This window comes from Adiantum capillus-veneris, chromosome 26 (genome assembly GCF_014529385.1).
Source record: "Adiantum capillus-veneris isolate H3 chromosome 26, ASM1452938v2, whole genome shotgun sequence".
Classification (NCBI taxonomy): domain Eukaryota; kingdom Viridiplantae; phylum Streptophyta; class Polypodiopsida; order Polypodiales; family Pteridaceae; genus Adiantum; species Adiantum capillus-veneris.
In genome coordinates, this window is record NC_140956.1 from 84,530,898 (window position 1) to 84,558,240 (window position 27,343).

The 27,343-nt window shown below is 42.3% G+C and overlaps 2 protein-coding genes and 1 pseudogene across 2 annotated transcripts in view; 1 reads left to right on the top strand and 2 right to left on the bottom strand.

The window, feature by feature from the left end:
- Window positions 1–347: 347 nt before the first annotated feature.
- On the bottom strand, window positions 348–12,614 carry LOC147423756 (uncharacterized; annotated as a pseudogene).
- Window positions 12,615–14,862: 2,248 nt separating this feature from the next.
- On the top strand, window positions 14,863–17,661 carry LOC147423757 (uncharacterized). Its single transcript, XM_086501659.1, has 5 exons — window positions 14,863–15,000; window positions 15,074–15,110; window positions 15,491–15,557; window positions 15,649–15,672; window positions 15,809–17,661. Exons 1-5 carry the CDS (start codon window positions 14,863–14,865, stop codon window positions 15,894–15,896), a joined length of 354 nt encoding a protein of 117 aa, XP_086357785.1. The 3' UTR covers window positions 15,897–17,661.
- A 7,961-nt stretch (window positions 17,662–25,622) lies between these two features.
- Window positions 25,623–27,343, bottom strand: part of LOC147423758 (small ribosomal subunit protein bS6c-like) — a 38,746-nt gene continuing 37,025 nt past the window's right edge. The window contains exons 2-5 of the mRNA XM_086502102.1: window positions 26,251–26,474; window positions 25,988–26,018; window positions 25,808–25,908; window positions 25,623–25,733 (exon numbers count right to left, since the gene is read on the bottom strand). Coding sequence (XP_086358228.1) covers window positions 25,643–25,733; window positions 25,808–25,908; window positions 25,988–26,018; window positions 26,251–26,474 — 447 coding nt within the window. The 3' untranslated portion in view covers window positions 25,623–25,642. The remainder of the gene's footprint in view (window positions 25,734–25,807; window positions 25,909–25,987; window positions 26,019–26,250; window positions 26,475–27,343) is intronic.

Consider the following 27,343-nt stretch of genomic DNA (forward strand, 5'->3'; position numbering starts at 1 on the left):
GCGGGGAGATGATGCATTATCATCCATAATGCGTGGTCAAACCACACCACATTCCCCTCCCTGCACGGATCCGCCTGACCCACATGCTCACAACCACACTTCAAGAAGGGTCAGTGAATGTTCCATATCTGCATTGTATAATTTGTTTCTCTATCCGTGGTGAAGATCAGCCCTTTTACCTTACAATACACCAGAATAATGCCTTGCACCTATTTGTTTTGAAGCCCGCATGGTGAATGGGGTGGCCAATAGATAGCTTTCAATGATATTAGATGCATTTGACTCAAGAATCTGTTGTAACCCAAGTTTTAAGGAGAGCCTATCTTTATCATTGAGTAGTAGCAAGATTATTTCTTCCGAGAGTGGTGCCATGCTTGTGTGAGCATCACCCAACATGATTTCCAAGTACCTGCACGCAAGGGATATAAGGATCAATATATGCTTCAAATGGTTATTTTGAGAGATTAAGAGCTGGGCTGCTGATGATGAGCTATTGCTCCTCTTCATCCAGGTGGATAGGGATGAGAAAACTACTAGATTCTGATTGCAGGGAGAGAGAGTCTTCATTGAAGCCATTGAGAAGGTGTCGCTTCCGTTGACGGACAAGGGGGTCATACCTCAGATTCTTTCCATGGCTGTCCACGAATCTCCTCATGAGATGTGGGGAATTCTCAGCCCATTCCTTCTGTTATCTTGCATCCTCTTCACTTATTGCTTTTAGGTTGGCTGCCAGTTCTCGAAGCCTTTGTATCGCAACCCTGGGGTTTTCTTACGCAAGTGAATACAATCAAAACCACGCAAACAAATCCAACAAGTTGAGAAGCAGGAGGTTTGTATGGGCATCAAGTGCCATGGCCTTGTTTTTGAGCTCAATCAGAGTGCTATGAAAGCTCGTGTCTGTGATGCAGAGCATTAGCCCTTGCACCATTGACAGGGGTGCTGGGGAAACTAGTTCATACCCAAGTTGGGCTAATGCATTTTCCCAGTTGCTTTTTGCCTGCACACATCAAACAAAGTGTATTTTTAAGTAACTATTTATTGCCTACACACATGGTGCCGTGCGAAGTGTTTGTTTTGTGTGGGGTACACGATGCGTGGTCCTGCAAAATGAGTTGCTTTTTTTGGATTGTGACCTAATTGGCCCAGGCGTACACAAGTCCCTTTCCCAATAAGTGTGTGAGTGAGTGCACCCTTATACCAAGTAAATGCACGGGTAGGTATGCACTTTCCCAGGGAGGGCTGGTCATTAAAAAAGGAAAAATAAGACGGGCAGGCATCACCAGCTGATGAGTGGTACAAAGGGTGTTGTGAAAAAAAGTTAAAAATAAGAACACTCACTCAAAATAAACAGAGGCAATAGCTTCAAAATATATTTTATAAAGTAAAGCTCTAGAGAACTTATAGGCCATAGATAGGATTTCCTAGTAATTAGGACCCCTACTAGATCACTAGAGAGTAGGTAATTAGAAAAAATTCACCTTAACGCTACAATAAACCATGAGAGAGAGAGAGAGAGAGAGAGAGAGAGAGAGAGAGATAGAGATAGACACTCTATTTTTGCAACAACCCATTGTTTTGACATTTATCCAAGCAATATGATTTCAAGTGATGCCATGGTAGAAAAGAAAAGAGAATTCCAACCCCCCCCCAACACAAATTTTTTTTTTTTTTTTTTGCTTTGTGGAGGGTTTTTGTCTTCCTTGCCAATGTATTAGATAAAGGGGCATCCTGTTATCTGCCACCATCACCCACAAAAAAAAAAAAAATTGTTAGTTCATTAGGTGGAAAGCAAGTGCCATAATATACTCTACATATTATAGATGTCCATCTAACACACAAAGACAAAACAAAAGACCTAAACTTAGTTAGAAGAGTCCATTTGGGGGTTGTGTGTGAGGTGTGATGTTGATATCACAGTAGTAAAGTGCTACTCCCTTGTTTGGAATCTTGAAAAAAGGTCACCTCATATAGGTATCTCTCACTCTTAGTTTCCCTCCAAGAAAAATGGTCAGATAGAGAGAGTGGGGCATTTCTTTTGTGTAGAGGCGTAGTGATGAGTCAGTTAGGAGCATCTTTCAAATAAGTGCTTGTATAGATTTGAAAAAAATCTCACGTTTCCTCTTTTTCCCTAGTGTATAGGAAGAAAGGGTAAGGTGTCCTATTTATGGCTTTTTGGCCCTTCCAACAAACAAAGGGGTAAGGGGGTGTTTTCATGCTTACTAGCCCTTCTTTTCAAGAGGTGTTTTTCTTGCATCATTGGGAAGTAGTGAGAGAGAATCATTATTGGTGCCGGAGTTGTTTCAACCATATTGCCAATTGTAATGTTGATTAATTAATCCCTCTCCAACAATGAGAGGATTGTAAAGTTTGTGACTCAATGGTAATTGTTACCATACTTTGTTACTTCCTTTAAGATAAAACATTTCCAAATAAAAGGTTATCTTCACACTTAACGTAGAGCGCCCTACTACCACATGATATAGGTGGCATGAATAATTGCAAAGTGCATGTTGATGTGTGCATTGTATTTTGTAATTGGGCACTCAAGTGTCTTGACACACTAAAGTGTGATGTTTTCCTTTTAGGCTTTTGGATTTAATTTGCGAAGTTAGAAACAAATTGTGTTGTTAATCAAGGAGTTAGCCTATCAGCCAAAGATTATTTTCTACGTTAAATGAGCACTATACTAAGAGAATGATCATAAGTTTGAAATTGAGATGCCCACAAAAATTTCAAGCATTCTCTAAACAAAACTCATAAAAGGCTTATAACTTCTTGAAAAAATCTATTTCTCAAGTTTGTAAATCCTTGGTTATATATAATCATTATGAAAATAAGGAAGTTAACTTTAAAGGCCTAGTTTTCATGACTATTAAATGAAGTAAGCAAAACAATCAATCTTGAAGATGTTGATAAGGGGGCAAATTTTGGGATTTCAAAGCTTGTATCATTGTATCAAATAATCAATTCAATTTTAATATAGATCTACAATCAAAACTGAATCTATAGGTTAATACCAAGAATATACATATTTTTTGGGTGCCCATTCTTACATAAACCTCAAAAATCAAGTTGCTTTTCAAAAAATTGTCATGCATAATCTATCAAGAATATAAATTTGTCACCAAAAAACCATGTAAATGAGATTAGAGGTGCTGTTTTTGTGTTCTCATTGAGGAATTAGCTATGCTTTATTGAAATTGACAAAGAGTTTCAATATTATGTTGATTTTTCTAGTTTACCTCTTAGGTGAAAATAATTTTTTTTAGTAAGTACAATTTTGAGATATAAGAATATATTATACTTATAGCTTACTTGAATGGCTCCAATACTTTGCTAATGTATAATTTGGGATTAGAGATGCTGTTTCTGTGTTCTCGTTGAATTTCAAAATAATGTTGTTTGTAGTTTACCTCTTAAGTGAAAAATGTTTTTGAGATATAAGAATATATTATACTAATAACTTACATAGACAGCTACAATACTTTGCTAATGTATTATTTGGGACATTGTACATGAAGACTTCTCAAATCATGCAAATAAAATGTTCTACTTTGTATATAATCCCATCCCGGAAACTTGTGTGTTAATCCACGTGATGCAAAAGTCGATTTCATGTGCTCAATAAATAAGCATGCTAAAATCAAATTTAACATTGACAGTTTTATGGCTTGTGTTAATCCATTTCAAATGATGCAAGTTTCCACTTTGCAAGATCCCCTTGTTGATTCTCTGGCTATCTTGAAGTGACTATATGATTCATGCAGAATGCACAAAAACTTGAAATTTTTTAATTCATGCAAGATTAAAAAACAATCACGATTTTTTCTTAGCTAGCACAAAGAAATATTTTTTCTAGATCTAGACCTCATGGGCTTGATGTACACTATAAGAATAGACTCTAGTACAAAAATGGTGAAATATGGCTGGGTGGCTTATTTAGAAAATTAGATTTCAATATAAGTTGTAGATTTTTTGAGCCTTGTACATGAGTTTTGAGCCTGTTTTGAGTTTTGACCTCATAAGGGGGCTTATAGGCCAAAGTGGCTCTTAAGTTAAAATTTTTGATGGGTGTATGATAAGCCTCTATGGGAAAAAATCACGATTTTTTTCTCAACCTGGAGATATCAGCTCTGATTGATTTCCAGCTTTGTGGGCATGTTCCCCATGATGTTTTAAGGGTACCAAACCATATGTACCATAAATGAGGTCTCCCATGGAATATTTCTGCCACCTTTGGACTTTTGACAAGGTGAAACAAGCAGATTCTTGGCATTGGGTAAGCCCGATACATTTGGGGCTTCATAGGCATTAGTTTTTGGGTTAGGGTAAAACATTGGCTAAAACAAGATCTGGCTGTTATTCAGTGGCCGTTGTTCAACATGAAGAAGGCAGAGATAAACTCGCGATTTTTTTCTAACTAGCACAAATATAAAAAATTTCAATTATGTGACTATTTTCACATGAACATATACTCCCTTTATACACATTTGATGTGTGACTCCATCTATTGGATGCCATTATTGCTCCATTATTGCTATATTAGCCATTTTTGTGTCAATGAAGCTCTGACTATTGTCTTGGATTGTAGGCTGAAACTTGGCACTATGTATGATATGGGACTTGATGTCGTAGCCATGTAGAAGCTGTGTATTGAAGTGTGACTCCATTTTTTGTCATTTGGATGAATTTTAGAGATATTGATGCTTTCAATATCAAAGAGACTCTTTGCTTGCATCACTTTGTATGTAAGTTTCTGGTGAGACTCCTTCACAGAATTTGGTAGCTCTAATGCTCTTAATCTACAAGTCAAGTTTGGTCCTCATTTGACCAAGTTATCTCACTTTGAATCTTGACCAAATGACAATTGATTAGACTTTAGAAGTTCCTGTCACTTCATAGACTCTTCATGCTTGTATCCTACTTTCTTGCAATTTTCCCTGCTTTTTGCTTTTTTTTAATAAAAAAATTATAGAAAATAAAAAAACACAATAGAAAATAGAGAAAAAACAAAAGTAAGTTAAAAAATCGAAAATATGTACATAAGTACTCACACCTAAGGGCTCATATTTGACGTTTATTACTTACTCTTCATATACCTCATCTTCTCATGGCAAAAAGTAAAAAAATGAAATACAATGCAAATTACAACACCAAAATCGATAAAACAATGCCCTTTTCTCATTTGATCAATAGGTCTGCTTTCAAAATGCTTCCCCCCTCTTAGTTGGAGTTCTCCTAAACTACGATGAGCCGTCAGGGTTGTGCTATGCATGGGCATCAAAGCAGTGCCAGGCCTTGTAATGTGGCCCTATGGATGCATACTTCAATGCATGAAAAAATAAATGTTGTGCAAGAGGCGGGTCTTACGCTAATTGCTTAAGGGCATTAGATGGTGAGGTTGACTTGGCCCTACATTAATGAGCACATACCATGTAATAAGTGCTGTAAGTTGGCAACATTTTGTTGAATTGATGAAGATTTAAACTCCTTCTTGACTTGATTTGTGTGGGAATTTTAGGATGCCACACCATTATAGTGGCTTCTGACTTTGACACGTGTTGTGGTGCCTTGGAAGCACTTCTGGGTATTGTTGTTGCCATGGGATGAATATGACTTTGTTGTTTCAAAATCCATAGCCTATGTGTTGATTTCTAAGCAGTAACCAGTTGCTTAGGTACCCATACATGTTTGCATTTGACTACTTGTGTTTTATTGATCTTTGGAGTATGGATGACTGGTGGTGGATCACGCTTGGTTGCTCATCTTTCCTTTGTAGCTTTGGATGATGTTGACCGCCGGGTCAACAACACAACATAACGCAAGTTTCGTACCAAAGTTTTATCTTTTGCAAGTTATGAAATGCTGCGGATTATGGCTATAAACGTCATTTGTAATGAGTAGTTATTCTAGTTTTAGAAGCCGGGGTGCAATGGCACTTCCAGATTGTAAATACAAAGCCATTTGACCCTTTCAACCCCATTTTTGGTTAAACCTAAGGTAGCCTTAGTATATAAAGTACCTAGGTCATTTTGTAAAAAAGGACCTAGGTACTTTATATTGACTGTAATCATAATCAAAACTTTAGCGCTGCCATCTACTGTGTGTGAGAGAGAAAGAGAGTGAGCGTGAGCTTTATCCTCTCGCTACGCCCGACTCACTCAACACATTGGAGATCCGACTGCACCATTGTTGTAGGCTCGAGGAGAGCTACGCGACAACGCCAAGCATTCCACGCGAGAAGAAGCACACACGCCGACGCATCTACGAGCTATTTGTGGCCGTAAGTGTATCAAACGATGTCTGTTTTCTGCGTGCTAGTAGTCTATAAAATCGTGGCGACATAAGCTACGCATATGTACTCATAAATTTCAGTTTCAGGCACTTTCAAAATTCTCCTCTGTCATCCTACGCGTTTTTCGCAGATGGGTTTAGAGTGAGGGTTTTGAGTGTAGAAGCGTAGGGACAGGTGTATCCTAGTGAGGGGATGGTGTTCCTTAAGTTTCGTATGAATCTGGCATGATTAGGTGAGTTACCTTCCGTATGTGTGTATGTGGCTAGGTGGTGTAGTTGAGAGCAGTGAGGTTCTTGATTGTGGTTTAGTTGGCCTTCCAGAGTGTTGTATATGTAGGATGGTCTCAGCCTGACAAGCTAAAGAGATTTCCTCTGTGTGCCTATCGTGTCATCTGTGTCCTCGATTGACATTATGTTGATCTAGGTAGTGTTTGCATGCACTTTATGGGTGTGTGAGTCGCTCTTCCAACATTGGCGCCGCTGTCGAGGACACAAGGACCTAAGTAGGTTTCCTACTAACACTCGTGTGATGGTTTCTTGATTTAGTTTTGGCTAAAGAGAGCGTTTTTCTTAAGTGGATCTGGAAGAGGATATTCCGCGATCAAGTGGATAGCCAGGAAGCGTGTGTCTTGCCGAGGGTCTGCGACTAGATAGGTTTAGTTAGGATTTGTGGATTAGAGTAGTTGTTGGTGGTCGAGTGATTTGTGAGGTGATAAAAGCGTTTACTACTCCGTGGGTGGCAGTGAAGTGTTTTTCTACTTATAGATGCAAATCCCCATATGATTTGTAGGAGTAGCTTTAGGTAAGTGATCCGATTCTGATCTAGAGCTATTCAGTACTGAATTATTTGCTAAAGTGCTTGATTGCATTTGAAATCACGGAAAAGTGTGCTTTTGAGGGTAAAAATGCATTAAACAAGCTTTTGTGGATATGTTTGTATGACTGACTGATGTTGTGCATATAAAAGAGCATTTGCAAGGGTTCTGTGAAGAAAACCCGCAATTCTGTAAACATAGACATCCTACGCGTAGGATGTCTCAAGGGGGTTCTAGAGACCAAATTTGAAAATTCTGACTACACCAGTGGGTTTAGAGGGTAGTTTTTACCCTAGTAACATATTGACTTGAGTGTTTTTTCCTATTTTTGTTGACCAAAAGACAAAAGGCGGAGTCAGAAAACGTAAAATTTCAGAAAAGGCTTAAATTGAGTGATTTTTGCATGTTTTTGCAATTGTGAAGCATACTTGCACTTGCTGAGAGCATAAGGAAGCATCAGGGACACTTTAGTCTGAAAAAATAAGCAGTAGACATCCTACGCGTAGGATGTCTACAGGGTGATCTGGGCATTTTTTTGAAAATCTGAGGTTACCAGTGTGTTTAGAAGGTAGGTTCTACCCTATTTTCACTTGGAAAGTGGAAATTTGACCAAATTTTGATACATTAAAGCCAAAAGACGAGAATTGCCAGACATCCTACCCAAATTGTGCCCAAGGCATAATTTTTGAGACCAAACCATAGGGTGACTTCATGTGCATGTTATACATGATGTTTTGAGTGCATGTGAGAGTTTTTAGCTCATTTGGGTGAGAAAATTGGGTTTTAAGCAGACTTTAGCATTTTTGACTGAAAAAGGCTAGAACAGCTAGTTTTGGGTCTTTTGAAATCCAAATTAAAAACTAAGCATAGCATTGGGTTGCTGACATCAAGGGGAAGTTGTGGCTCAAGTTTGGGGCAATTCTAAGCACTTAGACATCCTATGCGTAGGATGTCTTTTTCTAGCGGGTAGATGGGAGAAAATCGCTCATCTGCTACTGCTTTTGGCAACTTTTTTCAACTTTTTCCAATTCCCAAGTGTTTGACCTTCTTTCAAGAGTATACTCCCCAAATTTCACACTGTTTGGTCGACTGGTTTGCGTTTAGTCCCAATTTAGCAAATTTTTAGTCTAAAAATTGTGTTTTGACCTCACACTCACACTATGAGTCCACATTCAATTTTGATTCGATGGCTTGATTTTTCAGGTCAAGTTGAACCCTTGTCCCAACCCTTGGCAAGTTTTGACTCCTATAGTTGGTGGCTGGGAGAGAAAATACGATTTTCTTCCTCTACTATTGCTCATGGTAACTTTTCTTAACTTTGACTTGATAGGGGTGATCCTTGCATCAAGGCCTCCCATTGAAACAAGTCTTGGCGAAAAAATCCTTTTCTAGATAGTAATTGGGAGAAAAACATGATTTTCTCATGTCAACAGACATAATCACAGTTTTTTCCAGATTTCACTTTTTCACAAGTTTTTGCTATCACTTTAGGTCTAATGTGTCACAAGAAATTAGAAGTTCAACAAAAATTGAACTCCTTAGGTAAATTTTCCTCTTTCCTCACTCTTTTTTATGGATTTTCACATGAAGCACATGCTAACACAAGTCTCAACCAAAATGCGAATAAAATCTCATCCAAATGCATCTACTTACCCTATTGCAAAAACAAGAGAAAAGAATACTAAAAAACAACAACTTCCTACAAAAACAGTGAATTTTTCTAGCCTAGTGCAAACTTCATTTCTGTAACAACCCACAAAGACACACCCCAAGCTCTAAACCCATTCTCAACACTTCACTCTATCTTCTAACTACTCTCATGGTGAGAAACTCACCACTAAAAACACAAAGACCAAGGATGCCTTGATCTTCACTTCTATCATACTCTATCTAACTAGTCTATCTAAGGTAACTCTACCGATTTTTTGTATGTGTATACACTAGTTTAGGTACTCATTTCCCGACAACGGCGCCAATGTCTGAGGGGGCTTTCACAACATTTGTCACATCTCACAAAGAGATGACCCCAAGACTAAAATGTCAATCCAAGGCAGCAAGTGACTCAATTAGGGCAAGGAGGCATGCCAACATGTCGTCAAATTGAACACAATACACTCCATGGAAACAATGTATGAACTCTTTAACTGCGGTGAACCTAAATTCTACCTCTCAAATCTAATCACACATCCACATGCAAAACCAATAGCAAATCAACTCTGATCAACATCAAACTTGGTAGGCACATTCCTTACTAGGTCAAAACACTTCTAGACCAACAAACCTTAGATCTGCACACTGAGGAAATCGTGATTTTCTCCAGCAACAAAGTTGAAGGTCATCAAATCTGATGTCGGACAAGCCTACTAGGTGCTCCTAAGCATTGGGAATCTAGTGCAATTGACGGAATCTCAAAACGATGCTAATCCTTCGTTAGTGAGGTATGTCACCTGTAAGGTCATGGGAGTCAACGCTCGAATCTCGCAAAATCTCGCAAAACACTTGCAATGTAGATATCGACGTGAAGAGCTCCTCGAGGCTAACGTGCTGATGCTCTTTTTGAGGCCTTGTAACTTCTTCCTTTTTTTAATAAAAATTTTGCTTATCGTAAAAAAACTAATATGCCTTGATTGATTCACTATGGCAATGGTGTGAATTAAACAGGAGGAGTAGTGTTGTAACTTTCACCTCATATTGTCTCTTATTCTGAAGGCTGTATAGCATCTCTCCTTGAAGCTGTCGCTAAAAACTCTATGACCTCGCATCACAATTGAGATTTTGTATTGAAAGATGTATGGAGGTGAAAATTTGCATGTTATAATAAAGATGGAGAGAGATGCATTTCGTGCATTTTCGATGCTTGTGTCCATAAAAAAAAGAAAAAACCATATGTATGTGTGGTGTGGAGTTGGCACCATTGTCGACATTTATAATAATATTGTAAGGAATGTACCCTTCCCCCGCCACTTTTATCCCCTCCAGTGTTGGAGGGGGACTTATGCTTCTCCTCTAGTGTTGGAGAGACTTTTTTATTGTAACAATACTATAGTTGTACAAGGAAGAGCTCATTACCAATGTTTTATGAAGACATGTATCATTCCACATTGCCATGCAGTGGTGTATTGTCTATGTGTCCCTTTGTTGGGCATTACAAAAATTCTTTAGCCCTTGTCACCTTCATCTACAATCTTTTGAATAAAAATGATATAAATTCATTGATTTAATGTGTATATGATGTAATCTAAGTACTTTTGAGATCACATAGAGGAAATCAAACTACAGAATATAAGTGTAACTTTGGTATTGGTTGTGTGGATCGACGCAGAGTCTTGGATGGATCGACAAGTAGATCTACCTTACATTGTCATTGCCTCCTTGCCATGTGTATACATTTTTCCATCGTCATCTCTTCGGTGACTTTTGCAAACATGTTGACTATCGCATTCACTTTTGCTATCATTCCTACCATTACCTTCACTACTTCTAATATTCTTGTTCTCACGATATGTTGAATCTATCGTATTGTCCATTCGTAGGGGGGCACGTGTGCACACACACAAACTCGTAGTATTTGGGACACCCCATCCCATCATGAACTTCAACGTCTTGCATAATGCCACATGCCTTCAAGAAGAAAGTATAATTGAATGAATGTGGAGAGATACACTCGCTTTGCATCCACTAAAAATAGCCTAGAGCTTTTTGTCCGTGCTCCCGTTGTGTGTATCCCGTAATTAGTGCATTCCAAGAGATGACATTCTGAACATGAAGCTCCTCAAGTAATTTTTGTGCTTTCTGAAGCGTACCACATTTGGCATACATATCGACCAAGGAAATGCCAAGCACGACCTCTTTTTTCAAGAGCCTTTGACTAACAATATTTACCATAGTAATGTTGGGAAGTTGAGGTATTCCAAGTGACGACATTAGTGAGAAGGGGTTTGGATCAGTAAGTTGATAGTGCATGACATGCATTTGCAGTGGTCTCTTTGGGGATGCCACTATTCAAACCCACGGCCTCACAATCTTTTGGCAACAGTGCTCCCTTCTAATCTCCTTGCTTAAATTGCAATCGTGTAGTATAGACACACGATAGCGTTGTTTTTTGCATGATGCTCGCTCATTTTAGACTACCTCCTCTACTTTTTACAATTCCCCCTCCAATCAACCAATGCCAAGTGGCATAGGGCTTTAGCCAACATTCCCTAAAATGGTATCACATAATCAAGGTAAAAACTTTACAAGTCTCCGAATGTAAGCTCGTGAGAACTTGCTATAGACCAAAGTAGGAGGCCACTATTTAAGAATATTGTGAAATGCTACAAACAAAACTGATGAAGATCTGCTCGCGGAATTTAAGAGGTTTGTTGAGTCAAAAATCTCCTAGAAAACTAGTCTTACTTGGTGGCATTGCTATAGAACCTAACAGGACATATGTAAATTGATATTAAGCATCTAGCAATGAAGTAAATGAAGTAAAATTGCATTGACAATAATAAAAAAAAAGAATTGCGTATATGATAACTAATTATTTCTATAGCTGTTTGTAAAATGGTCCAATTTCACGGCATTGACAAACTTTAAAAATGAAAATGCATGTGTATTTATTCTCCAAATCAAGCGTAGTCAATTTTCTCTTATTTCTCATAGAATATGTGTGTGTGTGTGTGTGTGTGTGTGTGTGTGTGTGTGTGTGTGTGTGTGGAGAGAGAGAGAGAGAGAGAGAGAGAGAGAGAGAGAGAGAGAGAGAGAGAGAGAGAGAGAGATAGATAGATTGAATTATCGTCCGCGGAGGTCAGATATGACCCATGGGACTGAAAGCAAAAAATTACAAATGGGTTCTTCTAAACGGGAGGATCATGCGATACATCTTAGTTAAGGATTGAGGGTTCAAAGAGGTGTCAAAAGGAAGAGCTAAAATGAACAAAACTAAGAAGGGGAAGGTGAGGAGGGAGCCGGCTTGGGAGTTCTAAATTCCTGGATAATGGCTTTACCTCCTCGATAGACTGCCCATTTCCCTCCTGTTGTGCGTGCTTCTCGCATCTTCTGGAGTTCTATCTTTTTTTGTTTGAGCTGGGCGGGTGTGAGATCTTCTGCAAACCAAATTCTAGTATCTTTGAGAAGCCTTGATTGCTCAAGGAGTTTGATTCGATCCGCCTTGGTCTTGAAAGTGAGGATTGCATGGTTGGTGCGATGCTCATGTGTAAGAGAGGTGATTGTTGCTGGATCCCATTGTACCAAGTGGGTTATTGCTTGGATATGGGCAAAGCACTCGTGAGTGAGATCCCCCTCCCCTTTCCAGTCACTTGGGAGCCCGCTGATGCAAACGTTGAGGGAGATGTCCTCTTGTCGTTGTCGCTCGCGTAGCGTGGATGCCACACGGTCTTCTGCCTTGCAAAGGATTACCTCCTGCACTTGAGTTTTGACCTCCTTTGTGAGTATGGACTCCACTTCGGCCTTTGTTTTATTGAGCTTGACTTCCATCTCTTCTTTCTTGCAGTTTTCCATCGCGGCAAGCCGTGTCTCGATGGCAGCAAGTCTTTGCTTCAGCTCCTCATTCTCTTTGTGAAGCTTTTCGACTTCATTTCAAAGATCGACGATGCTGTCGTGCTTCAGGGGTGTTGCTACAACCCCTGCAAAAGTGAGCTTGCCACGGGATGAAGCCCGAGTAGCCATGACTATTGTTTAGAAGACCCAAGGGGTGGGAAAGGCCGCTTAGTGGTTTAATAGCTAACTGTGTAAGCTTGAAAGTATGGAAAATGGAAACTGCAGAGGACCGTGACGAGGGCGGGTTGTGATGAGGCATGGTCGTGGCGAGAACGGGTATTGGGGGAGCCCGTGAGGGGATGCAGAAACTGCAAGGTGGTGCGAGAGTGTCGGAGCCCCCGATGGTGCTACTGGAGCCACGACATGATAGGTGTTGGGCAGTGCGAATAATACTGGGGTAGGGTGGAACTGGTTGTATCCGGACCCCCTCCTGTAGGGCAGCCCCTCGCCCAGGGGGAGGTCGATGAAGCAGAGGAGGGGGGAGTACTACCGCTAGGGTTTCCTGCCGCTAGAGAGAGAGATAGATAGAGAGAGAGAGAGAGAGAGAGAGAGAGAGAGAGAGAGAGAGAGAGAGAGAGAGAGAGAGAGAGAGAGAGAGAGAGAGAGTTACGTGTTGTCACAGTCAGAGGGAGCAAGGAGTTTTGGCTGCCGATCACACAACCTAGTGCAAAACATATTTGAGGAGGAAAACGCTAGGACAAAGGGTTGTCCTCGTGCTACCGAATGATTATGCAAAGGAGAACGTTGGGCTGCAATATATAGGATGCATTACCAACAAGGATGTTCGTAGATTCACATCAACCACCTAGGAATAAAGTAAACATGTGCAGAGTGCATTGAGTACTGTAGTACATAACTTGAATTGCCGAACTGTGAGAAATGAAATGTGTGTCTATTTGATTTATAGATTCAATGATCGAGATTGAGCATGCACCAATGAGGAAAACATGTGGCTAAACTAAACTTAAGGAAGCATTGGCAAGCTCAAAAAATACATAACGCGTCAACTGACTAAAAGTAGAAATGCACTACCGACTTGGTAATCATGTACAAGTGTTGCCTAAATGCACTACCGACCTGGTAATCGTGTATGGGTGTCGTCTAAATGTGAAATCCAGAGGTCGATGTTTGAATCAATCTACATAAAATGTGAGTAATTAAACAATTTATCTTTCAATAAAGCGTCACATAGTGAAAATGCTAAATATACAGTGCACGTCATGCAGAAGTGCCATACAAAAGTATGGTGGAGAGTTGGCACTATGGTCTCTCCAAAAATTATAAGAAACAAAATTTGTGCCTTGCCTTGTAGCATTTATGTATTGTATACGCATAGGGAATTGGAAACCGATAAAGGACCTTGCAACATTGTTGAGCTAGAGTCGTCAAAATGTCCACTATTGTGAATATACATCCTCTCTGTCTGACACAAAATAGGAGTGAAGAAAATACAAAAGATACAAGATTGTGAGTGTTTCAATCATCATCCCTGTGGCTACAATTCCTTAGATGTATTCTCTCATGCTCTCTTCATCTTTCATACCTTCCCTTTTGTCAATCATGTCTACCTCAATATCCATCAATGTGTAGATCATGTCTTCTACAGTCTACATTAGCATCTCTTCTACGACTTTTGCCATTGTGTTGACTATGGATTTCTCATTTGCTATCATGTCTACCATCACCGTTGTTCTCTCATCTTTCAACTTAGCCTCATGGTCAACCTCCGTGTGGAGGTCTTTGAGTTTCTCACTGTTACTAGTGGACTAAAAGCTTAGGGAAGGCTGAATTTGAATGCTTTCTTTTGGGTTTTTCCTTGTTTGTAATCTTGCTTTGAGGGCGAATTCTGATGAGCAAAAATTTGATGGATTGCTTAGGAAGCTCATCGCCACTCTCTTTAAGGCTTTCGGCAAATGTTTCCGACTTCTCACTCTTCTAGGCGAGATACATGATGAACTCTGCTAAGTACACTTTGTGGAATAGCTGATGGTAGCTTCTAGCTTTGTGCAGATCTTTGAAATGCATCAAAACTTTTGCCACAATATGGCTAATGAAATCAATCCCATCTGTTACTTTTCTATTGTGCCTATTTTTGACTTGTTTCTGAGTAGATACTATGTGAGGACAAGGGTTTCGTGGGACAGCTTCCCAAGCCAAAGTCAAAGTATAAGCACTAAAGATTAAAGCATGGAATTAAGTTAGATAGATTATGAGTAGCCATTGGCGAAGCGCAAGCTATCAGTGCCATAGACGATTGCAAGCTCCGCGGACCGGGAGAATCAATAAGCTCGTGCAGGGCCGACGTGCCAGAGGACTCACCGTATTCATACAAGAGGACGTAGAGGAGGTGTCTAGGATGGACCTGGACTTGATGGTGGAGGGAGGGATTTGAAGTGAGGGTTTCCAGTGGTGGCGTTTAGGATGGTGGTGTTGATCATGCCCGAAAGTGTCTCCAAGGTCATTTCCTCTACTCTTTGTGCTTTGAAGACTTGGGTTGCCTTCACAAGAAGATTGAGGAATTTTCTCATGTAGGAAAACCGAGTATATCTGTTTTTCATACAATGCATAACATCATGAGCTTCTGCTCGAGAGGCACCGCATACCTAGCTAGGTACGATTGGGGGCAGGGGACCCCCGGCCCCCCCATCGGGCCGGCGGGGCAGGGTACCTAGCTAGGTATGCGGCGCCTCCCTCACAGAAGCTCATGATGTTGAGGTAAGTGACAATGTGGCAAATATTGTGAGAATTTTTCCAAAACTTCTTATGCCATTGCGTATGACCACATTGCCATATCACCATCTCTGAGTCTTTGAATTGTGCAATTGTTGGAGTAGTAGCTCTGATGCCAGGACGTGAGGAGTGGGATGGCCATGGCATGAAGAATGGGAACAACAAAACAAAGACGTCTTATGTCTAGCCTGCAATTTCACTTTTCATGACTGGCCTTGCGGTGTGTCTGCTTGGGGTATTGGCCAAGGCGCCTTCAATGTAGCAGGGTACATGTGTCTCCACAATTAAGGTAATCCATAGGCAAAGTGTTAATGATATATATTGCCTTGTAGAAAAAATTTCAGGACAAGCATGTCATAAAGATGGCAGTGGTTGTGGCTTCTTGTGGCTTCAATCCAAATTCAAACCTGGTTACTTGTTGAAAGGAGACGAAGAAAGTTTACAGAGCTGCAAGCTTTTGAGCCCACAGAAGGACAAGCGTGTCATGAGTTAGGCAGCGGTTGTGGCCTCTGAATTAGTGGCTTCAACCAGAATTCAATGCTGGTCAGAAAGAGTGTGGTGGAGGTGCCGCTAGAGTGAGGCAAACGGGTAATAGTCCTTGCTCGTGGCCAAGCGGGGCGAAAGGGAGTGCGTGCAATGAGGACAATCGATCCTAGCTTCTTCCATCTCTGTGCAGACCCTTGAAACGAGGTAACACTTTCAATGTATTGTCGGCCTTTCACGTGCTAAAACTTGATCTGATCAGCTTTTCCTATGGCTTATGCTATGAGCCTGGTCGGCTGAGCCCGCTTTACAGCTCTACCGCGAGGCTGGGCGGGCAAGCAGCAAAATGAGCTGCTGAAAATAACTGGAGGTCGCGTTCACCCAGCGCTACTAGTTTGTAAATAAACAAAGTGGGAATTTTCAACCCTGCGCTGCTAGTTTGTAATAAACAAAGTGGTAATAAACACAGCGCGCTTGAAACCTGGTCGGCTCAGCCAAGGTAGCGCTACCAGTTTTGCTCGCCAACGTGCAACTACTCACGCCTTTCTGAGCGACCTTGGGTGATGAGGTAAAGCTGAGAGCCAAATTGCCTCTTGCTCCTAGTCGCCATTCACAGCCTGAACAATACCCCCATGAAAGTATGCTGTTGAGCGCCACTGGTTCATGCAGTGAAAATCATTCAGATCTTTTTCTTGAAGCTGGTACAATCAGCTATGCTTGCCCTTCAGTTTCGAAAGATAATGCAGCCTTCAGTCTTATGGTGCCAGTAACATGCTCATGTTTCTTGAGAGGAATCCGTGAAGATTTTGGGATGTATGCTGTGTGTGGATGCATCAGATTTTCAGCTGTTTACTTTGCATCACAAGCAGCTTGAATAATACCAAGCTATGAGAGCATGTAAGCGACTTGCGGAACCACCTTGCGCTACAGCTTGCAACTCCATACCTTTGAAGGAGTGTCACATGTAAGTAAGATGCCGAAGCAACCGACATGTGTGGTTCAAGGCAATGTGTGCCAAGGATTTTGTATTTAACAAAATTGCAAAACTGGGAATTGTCTTTAGAAGTGAACAGGGATAAGTTAATGTATGCTGCTTCAACAACTTGCAAGTTCTTTTGTCCCTGGGTATGACTTAATTGTCGAATATACTTAATAGAGCTTATGTTTTATGCAAACCGTGACATCCCATGAGATTGCAGACATGCGTATCGTGAGATTTTTGTGCAATTGCTGGGCCGAAGTGGCAGTCTGTTGTTGAGATTTTCTCTATTGTATGCTTGACTAGATGCATTGAACTATTGATCCTAATGACTAAAACAAAATCTGGCTAGAATTTGCAGATCATAGTATGCCAAGTCGGGGGTTTGAAATCATCGTCTGCACTTGCACTATGTTCACGTGAAAATGTCAATTATAAAGTATGGCCTCACAGCAGCAGCAGGTTCTCTTCTCAATTATGTGTGGTCTACTCTTTGTGCTTTTACAGCTGCTTCGGCAAAGGCAGCAAACACGAAGCCATCTTGAAGCTTCGCAGTTACTTGTTCGTAATCGCCGAAGAGGTTTATTTTGTAATAGAGATTGCAATGTCTTCATTAGTTCTTTCTCCTTGAATTTAGACAGCCACCTCTCATCGTAGCTTTCCGCCCGACTAACTTCTCCCAAGTCCCCACTTTCTGTGCTCCCTTTAGTCACAAGAAGTTTTGGACAAATTCTCACAATAATTCCCACATTGTGACTTACCTCAACATCATGAGCTTTTGTGAGGGAGGCACCGTATACCTAGCTAGGTACGATTGGGGGCAGGGAACCACCGGCCCCCTTGACTTACCTCAACATCATGAGCTTTTGTGAGGGAGGCACCGTATACCTAGCTAGGTACCATTAGGGGTAGGGGACCGCCGGCCCGGTGGGGGGGCTGGGGGTCCCCTGCCCCCAATCGTACCTAGCTAGGTATGTGGTGCCTCTCGAGCGAAAGCTCATGATGTTATGCATTGTATGAAAAACACTGAAAAAGACTCCGTTTTCCTACATGAGAAAATTTTCTTGTGTTTTGCTTTATGTAGCCTTTCTCCTTTCATGCTGTCGACCCCTTCATGTGACAACCACCTTAGGCCACCATCTGTCCATGCCCTTCCTTATTCCTTCGAAACTTGCTTCCTTGGTCCCCTCTGCAAGTTCAGTTCTTACTTGCTAGCTCTCCCTCAGTAGCACCTCCTCTATAACGCCTTCTTATTTATCTGATGCAAGGCTTGTAGCCTGCCCCTTGTGCTCCTCTGGAGCGCTCAAACTCCTGCGGCTAGCTTGCCTCCAAAAGCACCTTGCCTTGCTTACGGGTAAATTTCCCCTTCTTATGTGACCTCTCTCTTCTTATGTGCCTTCAACCCTAGCCTCCCCATGCAACTTGCCTTCCTTGGGGGTTAAGGCCATAGTGATGTGTTCCGTCTTTGTTAGTGAAAAAGGGAGAATATTTTTAAAAAAATGCATAAATTTTTGATTGGCCAAGCACCCAGAGGATACTCATTGCAAAGACAACAGTGAATCATGAAAAGGCATCATGGACCATGGTTATACTCGCATTTCACGATTTTCTAAATTGATAATTTTTATTGGCACATGAAGTTAGTGGACACTTATTTCATTTGTTGGAAGGGAATCGTGAATGAGATCTTCAAGATATGCATCAAAAGATGAACATACCATAACTGAGGATACGAGACTAGAGAAAATGTCGACACGGGCAAAGCTCATGCAAGTTTGGCAGGCATCAAATGAGTTGTCATCCGGCCTCAGGACTAAGTAACACACAAAAATGAATGTGGAGTGGTGAGGGGATCCATGGTTGCGAAGTCCACACATGAGATTTTATGCAATCGTAGCCCCAACAATCCTATAAAAAACGAAACCCGACCACAAATTGCACCCCCTAAACCCGGACAGTGCATGTTTTTAAGCATAATACATCATAAAAACATGCCTAAGTACAACATGTGCGCGCGGGTGAGTTGGTTAGCCCATGTGACCCAAAATTCGGTGGAGGCCCGAAATTTTCGTTGCTCGGGTTTCGATTGCCTGATTGTCGCGCTGCCTGGGTTTAGCCCGCCTCGTGGGTCATCCAGTGCAGATGGAGTGGCCGGTTGTAAGCGACATTGGCAGCTCTCTTGAGGGCAAAGCTACCGGATGGATGCACTACGAGGTAACAACAGGCGCAGTGGAGGAAGCAATTTCAGGCGCTATCGGCAGCAATGCAAGGTGAGGTTGGGCGCCTAATCTAGCCCAAGTGGCTATTGACAAGGGCTGTAGACAACCAGGGTTGAGAGCTTGACGATGATGGGCAAACGCAGAGGAGAGGAGAGAGTTGCCGAGAGAGTTCGAAGAGACAGAGGGAAGGATAGCTCACATGGGAGGGAGAGATTATACTGGCTATGATCCCTTTACTAATCAATTAACTCTCCCCTCAGATTCTGAATGTATCTGAGATCTCCAAAAATTCCCTGCCCTTATCGCCATCGTTGGCTCTGCAGATGGCCCCTTCCCCCTCGCCATGGCTCCCTTGTATGGATAGTACTAGTCCTCTTTGCCTTCCCACTTCCCCCCACTCCTATCTGTGCCATGCCGCCTTGCAAAGGGAGCGCGGAGGTGGATAGTAGCACATGGTAATGGCATGGTGACAAGCAGGATGACGAGAGCAGCGCAATTGACAGGGCCTGGCAATGGCATATTGTGAGGGGCAGCGACAAAGAAGGAACACAAGAGCATCACGAGACACATCTCTGTGTGCGTGTGTCTGAGCGCTTGTGTTGACAAACGGCATTTCTTCTCTCTCTCTCTCTCTCCCCAAGACATGACATCATCTCCTCTTAATGGAGTTTTAAAGGTTCATGGGGGGGGGGGGGGGGGGGGGGGGGGGGGCGGCATCCTGTCGGATATAATTAGTGGCAGCAGAGCAGCATGCAATGGGGCGAAGCAGGTGATCACAGGCATCAAAGAACCGTGAAGGATGGGGCAGGGGCACTGCAAGGTAGGATGTGGTGGTTCGTTCTGCAGTAGAGTGATGGCAGGGGATGAGGGCATGTGGATGCTTTAGAGCAAAGCCTTGGGGGCATACATTGGGCACTTGGTGCAGCAGCTAGGCGGGGAGTAGGCTTCCCATGTTCGGTACACCACCTCCTGGACGGATCCCACCAGCTCCCTTGCTGTTGCCCCGACCCTGAGGCCCGACTCCTCTTAAACGTCGATGCTCTTCTATTTATTGGCCTTTTCAGCCTGCAATGTTGCCTGCCCGCCCTCTGCCCTGCTCCATTTGAGATCCAGCACAGAGGTCCTTGTATAGCATGGGAATGATGTCGAGGATTTGGGGCGGGGCTGTAGGCGTTCGAGGGCCTCCTGAGGCCATGAGAGGTTCCAAGTCGCCAAGCCAATGTGCAGTATACGGGTGGTATGACAGACTCCCAGACAAGAGAAATTAGGAGGGGGGCAACGTAATGAGGGCAGAGAGATGCTTGCCAACTGGTGTCAAAAAATGACGAGACTAGACCTTAGGAGTGAGATTGGGCTCACATTGGGGAGGTGGAAGAAACACTCCAAAAAGTGTTTCTTGGGGTGGAAGAGTTACAAAATGCACACTTCCTCCCACCCATTTGTCCACATAGAGGGTGGAACAAAAACAGACTCGATTTTTTTTCGTCGTCTGTTGTGAACATTGGGCGGCGGCGGAACAAATAGTAAAAAGAAAAATATTTATCAAGTGTACCAATAAATCTTGGGAAAATTTCCAAAATACTCCTCTTATTTGTGAAAATTCCCAAAATAGCCCTCTAATTTCAAAAATTCCAAAAATATTGTCAATAGTGTGTCAAATTGCCAAAATGCCCTTCAAATTTTCGGAAATTTCCTTTGGCTGTGGGAGTAAATTTCTCCCAAAAAAATTTAATAATAAAAGGGTATTTTGGTAATTTTCATAAACCTTAGTGAAAGAGGGGGTAATGAAAGTTTATTTTATTAATAGCTTAACGTTCTTAATGTTCATGACGGTGAGCCTTTGACATGGCAGCCCACGTGGAGGGTGGAAGTCCTTTTGGGGGGGGAGGGGCGAAAGAAAAACGTTGAATGGCTTCCATGAGCTGGCACGCCTTTTTCAGTGTTTCCGCTGTGCTATCTGAACACCCCATCCGACGTGCACCCCTGCGATTGGCTCTGTGCAAGCGTCTCTGTGTTGTCGCGGCCTAGTCTAAACCCACCCTAAGTAAGTCTATAGTCACGCTAGGCTATCTAGCTCTCCTTCCTTGCTTTACTCTCATCTACTGCACTCAGCTATGCACACCCGCCATTGCCTGCCCTTGTCACCCTCAGTTGTGCTCCCAGCTCTGTGGGCCCATGACTGCTGCAGATCAGCAATCTGCCCTTTGATCTGCACACATCTATGCTATCACCTGTGCTTGCCTAAGCCTTGTGCCCATTGGGTGCCAGATTGCGCTCGCCCCTTGCTGTAGAAAAAAGCAAGTGCGCCATGTCCACAACGTCAAGCTTTTCTGTGTCTTGTACGACTCCAAGCACCCAAAACTGCTCAGGCCCACCCTCCCTTGCATGTTGCCCACTCTTAACTACACTTGCTTCTCCCCCTCCACAATGCCCATAACCTACACCGTCTGCACCTCCTCTCGATTGATCCACGCTACTGTCAACCTCCCAATCTCGCCTCAAAGATCTGTTGTGCTATGGTGGCTCATCCTTGTATAGCCCATGCCTCTGTCCGCTGACAAACCTTCTCCCCCCTTGCAGAGCCCCACTTGCGCGCTTCGTCCTGAGCTCCATCAAGATCGGTGCCACCCACTACCATCCTGGCGACCACCATTGTTTTGAGACATTAGCTGTTGTTGCCGCCTCGACCTCCTCCACAAACCCTCGCTAGGTTTCACACCACGAACCCGGTGCCATCCAATATCATCCTGGCGACCACCATCGTTTTGAGCCACTAGCTGTTGTCGTCACCTCGACCTCCTCCACAAAACCTCACTAGGTTTCACACCATGAGTGACCAGCACTAAATGCACGTGTTATTGGTAACTTTATCAATAAATACATTATACTCCCCTGTGATGTTAAAGCTAGTAACCAACTCTGTCCTCAATCTGTATGCTCCCTCCTCGAGCATGTCGATGTAACTTTTTGTCTCTTTCTATTATAATCACCAATAAATACATTATACTCCCTTGTTGATATTAAAGCTAGTAACCAACTCTGTCCTCAATCTGTATGCTCCCTCCTTGAGCTTGTCGATGTAACTTTTTGTCTCTTTCTATTATAATCACCGCCTTATATTGGTAAAAATAAATACATTATACATCTATACTTGTCTACTTTTGCTATGGATTTTGAAGTAAATTTTTAATGCTCATTGCGACATTCTTTTCTCGTTTTAGTTGTCTCTTTATGGTAACTTTCTCAAGATGATAGACTATTACACTCACATACCCAGCTTGTATAACTCATTTCTAAACTTATACAGCCTTGTCCTTGTTAGGCAATGGTCACACGAGGCATAGTTAGTTACTTTTCAAATAACTAAGCCTCGTTCGTGGTCACGCATTAAATAATGAGCAGGCTTAGTACTACGATGCACCTCGCTTTCTTACTGTGCCAATTTTGGCATAGTTGTCTTTGTAGCCGGGCCAACCATTGAATGCTTCTATTGCATAAAGCCTACAACAGGCCCGAACGGCACTTTTTTGCTACGTGACCGCGTCACACTTGCTCGGGTGCTGCTTCTGTGCAGAGTGGACCTGGCAGCCACCACCTCGACAGTGTCTTTATCGACTCAGCAAGGTCAATTCAATGATGGCCACCTCCATGTGTCCGCGCTGTTTGATAAACTATGCTATGTGTGACCATTCAACTCGAAAAGTTTTAGTCTCATTTATTAACGCATGCTTAGTTGGGCATAGTTATGAAAACAGATAACTATGCCACGTGTGACCATGTCCTTACTTGGTGCATCTCATCATCATCAACCGACCTTGTGATTTTATCACTTGTATTTTTGATAGGCACAAATCATTTCCATGGAAGGCCGCTTGATTTTATCACTTGTTTAGGTTTTGTAATAAAAATAGCGATAGAAGACTTTAGTAAATGGCTCTAAAAAAATTAAAAGGCTTTCTTAATGGCTCTAATGGCTTGAAAACGTTAGGGGAAAGAAAATTAAGAAGAAAACACAAATGTACAAATGTGTAAGTGCATTCGATCATCTCTATTTATATGCACACAAAAGATAATTTGGCTTTCCACCTCCGTGGTTTCCTAAACACTTATGCACTCGAGATGTTTTGAAAGGTTTTTTAATTTTCCGAGATTGGGGAGACTTAATAGCGCTGTTTTGTAGCGCTTGAGTAAAAAAGGTGCGAAAGTTGACCGACTCTCTCTCTCTCTCTCTCTCTCTCTCTCTCACACACACACACACACACATACACACAGCAAGCAATGCTGCCGTTTGCACGGTAGTGATTGCCCTTGTTCTCTTATGATACTGTGTGGTCTTTCAGCCCCTCCAAAACTCCTTGCTTGTTACTTGTTCCGTTACCCCGTGGCCCTCCATGCAAGTCTCTCCCATGCAGTCCCCAAAGAGTTGGTCTAACGGTAAGGCTTTGGCCTCTCAACCTACGGGTTGGGGGTTCAAATCCCCTGTTGGGTCACACTCTAGAGGGACACCTTGTGCTCACCTGGTGTTCACGTTGCTAGGGCTCTTGCCCTTGGACACTCGAGTGCATCCTCCTCCTGGGGTGGGTCACCCGAGGAGGAGGTTCCTAGCTGGTTGCTACGAGTTCTCTCCGTCGTTCCCAGCATGTGGTGCATCAATTAGGTGGCCATGGTGATGCCTACGCGTGGCTCTTGCCCGATGGTACGCGGCCCTTGCCCGACCATGTAACATGGCTAATATTTGGAAGGGATAAGCACCTCCCCCTGTGGGCCCTCTGGTGTGTCGAAAAAAAAAAAAGTCTCTCCCATGCATACTCTAGTTTTAGGTTTAGATTCTCTTTATTGAAAAAATTGTCTTTTGCGTGCTGAAAAGCATATAACGTAACTACTTGTAAGCTTGAGGCTTTTGGCCGTGCGATCTGCCTTGTCTCTAGCACCCTTTAGGATCATGCCAAGTGGCTTAATACTGTGGGCTTATTTGAAAAAAGCATCTTTGGCTTACCAAGTAACCAGGTTCCTGCTGATCCACCCTTTAGGATCATGCCAAGTGGCTTAATACTGTGGGCTTATTTGAAAAAAGCATCTTTGGCTTACCAAGTAACCAGGGTTCTTGCTGATCCCAAGTTTGGTGTCGGTCAAAATCTTTCCTTCTTCCTTACAATCGGCTTGTCACGTGGTAGCTTTGAGTTGAGGCTCAATTAGCTATGGCGGTTTGAGGTTTGGCTCTATACCATGTAGAAAAGGCGGATTGGCTATGGAGGTTTGAGGTCTTAGGCTCTGATACCATAACTCTCATCGTTTGCAAAGGCCCACATTCTATATATCCTGCATGTGGAACTTGCGATGATACCCATGCAAACACCACGGACCCAAAGACATATCAACAGGTTCCATTCCATGTGGGGATTGTTGTTATGTATTTGTGTTGCCAAATTGACCTCTCTTGAAGAAGTAAACACTAGCTTAGTGGCGAAATTGCAACAAATTGTCATTTTGACCCAAGGGAGCCAAAGTGATCCAAATACATCTAAAATGGAACAAAGGGATAGGGAAGCTTGACCAACAAACTGGTACAAAAATTGGCTTTATAACATAACTCAAACATTATGTGTTGACATAGCTTCAAAAAGACGACCCATTAGGCACAATAAGACACCACAAAACCATACAATACAAATGGAATCATAGAAGCAACCAGTCAATATTACTAATATTAATATAGTTATTGACTAGTATATCTTGTATTCATGCTAGCAACTAATAACTGAAATTGCAACAAGGAGATACACGGATGAACAAAAAGGAAAAAACGTAAGGACATGACCCTAATACAAAGGGTCGGCGCCAATCAAGTAATCTTGGCCTTTGCAATGCTTGATTGGCTTGCAAAAAAAGGTCCTAATTCCATACTATGACCGTCAAAGCACAAAATACTATGAAGAGTGCTCATCCAGAATGTATAAAGAAGACATCCCTCACAACATCAAGCCATTATTGTGAATACAAAAGATAGGTTCATCTCCTACAAAAGCTAGTAAAGAAGACATCCCTCACAACATCAAGTCTAGCTGTTATTCGCATGAATTTAAACCCTATGTCAAATGACAATCCTGCATTACAAACAGGGAACATTGCTGTCACAATGCAAAATGGAGATGGCTAATAAGGGCAAATCATACTGAATAATTCTGCCAAAACCATTTGCATTATAAATCACATGAATTTGCCTTCACTTAGCATTTCCAGTCTCCAGGATAAATTTGAGCCACAATGTGCTTGGCCGTTTATTTTTAGCTATGAGTGTGTGTACTTCTATCTTGTCATGTGCGCTTTCTTCCTTGGCTAATAGATGATTCAATTTTTTAATGAAAAAACGAATGAAGGAGATGATGTAATGTAGCATTCACATTCGGACTATTGCTGAAGTCTGCGTATTGATGACTAAAATTTTTCCTTGCCCATGATACTATGTAAAGAGTACGTGCACTGGAAAAGTAAAAAGCTCACATAATCCATTGTGCTATGTTGAAGGACTCAGCATCTAATTGACACATAATAAAAAATCTTATAAGCTATATCTTACATCATGCAATTGACACAACTCTAAAGCTTGTCATTAATTGGGTCAATCCAGAATAATGTGCACTTATAAACCATGATTTTGCTATGAGTTGCCTGACAAAAGAAGCAAATTAATACAAGAAACTCTGATCTTTACTGCAGAAGACCACTAAAAGCAAGGCAGGTACCTTAGGTTTTTGATTTTGAAGCTCGACGTTTCTCTAGTAATAAAAAGTGTCATGCTCCATTTGTTGGGCGTTTGATGTCGCCCAATATCACCCAAAATCTCCTACTGTGTATGCACATTTAGCATTCTGTTTTTAGTTACAAAAGTTGAAGACTCCAGTCCTCCCTGGAACTCGCAGAACCTCCAGAAACAACCAGCGGTCTCTACGCAAGCTTAGCCATAAAACAAGCAAACCTATAATAAAGAGTAGACACTGATCCATCCATGGAGCTCAACAAGTTACCAAGAATCTACTTTAGGCTCGAATCTGAGAGTGCTCTGATGGCAGCCATGACTTGACAAAGGAGAAAAATGGATGCCTCTTTTCATTAGCAATCTATCGCAGCCTTGCAATTCAAGGCCCATTGGAGCAGGAAAAATGAGAGAAAAGAAAGAGTCTCTTACTTCAGTAGCATCGTGATGCTCCGGATCACATCGTCATCCTGATTGAACCTCTTTTGCAAATCAAGTTGACATTGGGGCTTGGTAATGTATGCAATATGCATGTAGACACCATCTAGGTATGTTCTGGCCACTCCTCCCAAGTCTTTTTTCTTTATGCTGTATGTAAGGGGCAAAATACCACGATTCGAGAATTCCACACTTGTTGCACCTCCTGCAATTATTGCCTGAAGAGAGACAGAATCAATAATGGGTATACTGGATAATCAAAGATGACTAGGAATTATGCACTATGAAAGTTCACGCAAGTAAACAATGAGCCACAACCAAGAGAATCCAAGTGCATAAACTGGAGATTTTCTTTAAGCCACCAAGCATTTTGGCAAACCCATTCTCTGACACAAAAAGAAGCATAACTGAACTTAAGTTCTAAAGCAAAAATAAATTGTTCGGCGCCCTATTTTTATGCTTTTTGACCCTTAGTATTCCCATCTATTTCACATGGGTTGTTTGAGGTGTAGATGGGTTGCTCCCCCATAACCGGAGGGGGAAGGGGGGGGGGGGGGGTTGGCATTCTGGAAGATCGTGGTGATCCAGAGCATTGTACTCTCTTGTTTTGTCCTGCAGGGCTCGCGCCTCTCTCTCTCTCTGCCCTAGCTTTAGGCCGCTCCGCTTCGCCCTGTGCAAACCATGTCCTTCCCTGGGCGAGGGCAGCCCTTGGGAGGGCGTTAAGACCTTAGCCCTGCCCCCCTTGCCTCAGTTCGACAGCCTGCGACACACACACTTCGCCTCAGTTCGACACGCAGGCCGAGCAGTTCTACAGAGCACTTTGATTGTGGAGCTTCTTGTACAGAGCACTTCGATTGTGGAGCTTTATAGAGCAGTTCGGCTGCCTCAGCCCATTTTACAAAGAGCGTGTTTGCTAATTAATAAGCATTAATAGGGCTTAACACAAGCCCTCGATCTCACCACTCTGTTGGACACAGTTTCGAGCAGTAACATTCAACTCAAGCACCGCTTTGGTCCAATAGGAGCAGCCTTTGCAAGCCGGATTTGCAACATCGATGGCTTCCTTTAGCACCCCCGTCTCGCGCAA

Excerpts from the sequence above, each read along its gene's own strand:
- LOC147423757 (XM_086501659.1), top strand. The coding sequence starts at position 14,863 with ATGAGTAGCCATTGGCGAAGCGCAAGCTATCAGTGCCATAGACGATTG. Across the intron at positions 15,001-15,073 it reads TACAAGAGGACGTAGAGGAG|GATGGTGGTGTTGATCATGC; the intron begins GTGTCTAGGATG and ends GGTGGCGTTTAG. Across the intron at positions 15,558-15,648 it reads GGGAACAACAAAACAAAGAC|GGTACATGTGTCTCCACAAT; the intron begins GTCTTATGTCTA and ends TCAATGTAGCAG.